General features: G+C 40.5%; 1 protein-coding gene across 1 annotated transcript; it reads left to right on the top strand.

Annotated features, from left to right (window-relative positions):
* The first annotated feature begins 299 nt into the window (after window positions 1-299).
* On the top strand, window positions 300-1,456 carry LOC148553496 (uncharacterized). The gene is made up of 3 exons (XM_088494830.1): window positions 300-483; window positions 986-1,164; window positions 1,280-1,456. Exons 1-3 carry the CDS (start codon window positions 300-302, stop codon window positions 1,454-1,456), a joined length of 540 nt encoding a protein of 179 aa, XP_088350956.1.
* Window positions 1,457-2,746: the final 1,290 nt, after the last annotated feature.

Raw genomic sequence — 2,746 nt, 5'->3', positions numbered from 1 at the left:
AGTAGCTTGTGGATCTTAAATTGGATATTAGCGAAGTTGCCGGAAGAGCTTGTTTGAACCAGTTACAGATTTCAAGTATGTTTAAATCAGAGATACAGAGGGATCAACAAGATGAGCAAAAGCTTCAGCAATTATTTCAACCAGTTGGCAAGAAGAGGCACGAATAGTTCACTAAGGATGATGAAGGGTTGTGGAGATATAAGGGGAGAATTTGTATACCAGATGTCAGGAGTTTGACGCAAGACTTGTTGTCGGAAGCTAACAACAGTGGGTTTTCCATCCATCCAGGAAGTACGAAGATGTACTATGACTTAAAGGAGATGTTCTGGTGGCCTGGAATGAAGAATGATGTAGCTACAGTCGTATCCAAGTGTTTGACATGCCAGAAGGTGAAGATAGAGCATCAGAAACCGTCGGGAATGTTACAGCCACTTGACACTCCTCAGTGGAAGTGGGAAGAAATTACAATGGACTTTGTGACCGGTTTACTGAGGACTAGGTTGGGATTTGATGCGGTTTGGGTGATCGTGGGATCGCTTAACTAAGCCCGCTCATTTTCTGCCCATTCGAGTGAAATGTTCAACGAAGGAATTGGTGAGATTGTACATCAAGGAGATTGTGAGATTGCATGGTGTGCCATCGAGTATAGTGTCAGACCGTGATCCCCGATTCACATCAAGGTTTTGGGGAGCTTTCCAAAGGGCTTTCGGTACCAAGCTATGTCTCAGTACCGCATATCATCCACAAACGGATGGACAGTTGGAAAGGACTATTCATACGTTGGAAGATATGCTAAGGGCATGTGTTTTGGATCAATCCGGGTGTTGGGACCGTTACATGCCATTGGTGGAGTTTGCGTACAACAACAGCTTTCATGCAAGCATTGGGATGGCTCTGTATGAGGCCTTGTATGGACGGAAGTGCCAATCTCCACTTTGTTGGTATGAGTCTGGTAAAGTAAGTGTATTGGGTCCTGATGTGGTAGTAAAGACTACTAAAAAGATTAAGAAGATTCGGGAGAGGATTCTAACTGCACAGAGCCGACAGAAAAGCTATGCGGATCAGAGAAGGAAACCGTTGGAATTTGAAGTAGGAGAGCATGTATTTCTGAGAGTTACACCAATAACTGGGATCGGAAGAGCAATCAAAACAAATAAATCTGAGGTATATAGGACCGTTTGAGATTCTGAGGCGATTTAGGCCGGTGGCATATCAAGTAGCTTTGTCGCCTCACTTGTCCAGCTTTCATGATGTATTCCATGTGTCACAACTCCGTAAGTACACGTCAGATGTGGCTCATGTGTTAGAGCCCGAGTCAGTCGAGTTGAAGGAGAACTTGACATTTCAAGTGACACCGGTGCGTATTGGCGACACTAGTATAAAGAAACTGAGGGGAAAGGAAGTTCAGTTGGTCAAAGTAGCTTGGAAGAGAGCAGGAGTTGAAGACCATACTTGAGAATTGGAGTCTGAGATGTGGCAGGATTACACCGAGCTATTCTCAGGTAATCATTAATTTTTTAGGACAAAATTTCTTATTTGGTGGGGAGAATGTAAGAACCGCGACTAATTACCCGTTTAATTGAATAATTAATATTTCCCAAAATAGGATCCAAAACTTTAGAATGAGAATTGGAGGATTTAAATATGATTTTTTGGGCTCAGTAGATTTTTCTGAGTCAACAAATGTATTTTCTGCGAAAAAATGAGTAAAACCGCGAACCGACAGCTGAACCAGTCGAACCGGTTTAAGTTTGTCTGGTACTATATGAGAAAAATTAAAAACAGTAGAAAACCTCAGGAAAATATTTAAAGTCAAAAACCGGGCGTTAATTTTAAAGGTTTGGCCCAAAGTTGGGCCAAAACGAGCAAAAAACGCTAGCGGGTTGGACCAAGATCAAGTTGGGCCCAAGCCCAACATATATAACACTTCATTAATGAACCCATTAGCCATAAAGACACACACACACAAGGTGAATGGCTAAAGTGAAAGGGAAAGGAAGAGAGAAAAGTTACTATTCACATACAACTTCAATCCATCATATCTTGAGCTACAGTGCTCCGATTCGAGTGCCATCGGCGGCTACGCGAAGTTCTTGACGAGCCCGTCACTTCTAGCAAAGCCTTATGGTAAGTTTCTTGAAATCCCCTATCCAATTTTCTTCCCTAAGTATTTTGAGTTTTTGGGTTTTGTGTTAAGTGAAATTTTGTGATTTTGGGTGTTTATGTACACTCTAGCACTTGATTACTATTGGGTTTTTTCCCTAATAATCATTGGATAAGGTGAGCATACTTGATCTCTTGTGATTTTGTGTATATATGAAACCCTAGGTTTAATTTATGGAATTTGTGTAATTTCTAGCTTGAATTGGTGTTGTGTGGAGTATATTGGTGACTTAAATTGCTTGAAAGTGGACATGTTCATGTTGATCTTGGTTGAAGATTTGGTGAATTGAAGCTTGTTGGAATTTAATTTTGGGTTTTTGGCATATTGGGAATTGGCCAAGGTATGGTTTCGGTTTCCTCTATGTAATATATAATATTCCTGGATACTTAGTCTAGTGACCCATAGGATAGGATTAGATTGTATTGGTTGTTTGATTTGTTGAGATATGATGTATGATGAATTGATGAGTGTTGCCTATTTTCATGAATTGTGATGTTAATGTTGATAACATGATGTTGAAGAGTGAGATTGGGGTTGAATTAGTTTAATCATGATGATTGTTAGTGACATCATGATGATGGA

This window comes from Arachis ipaensis, chromosome B7 (genome assembly GCF_059453495.1).
Source record: "Arachis ipaensis isolate K30076 ecotype BB chromosome B7, ASM5945349v1, whole genome shotgun sequence".
Taxonomy (NCBI): domain Eukaryota; kingdom Viridiplantae; phylum Streptophyta; class Magnoliopsida; order Fabales; family Fabaceae; genus Arachis; species Arachis ipaensis.
Note: the sequence above shows the minus strand (reverse complement) of the source record. Positions and strands in the feature narration are given on the sequence as shown.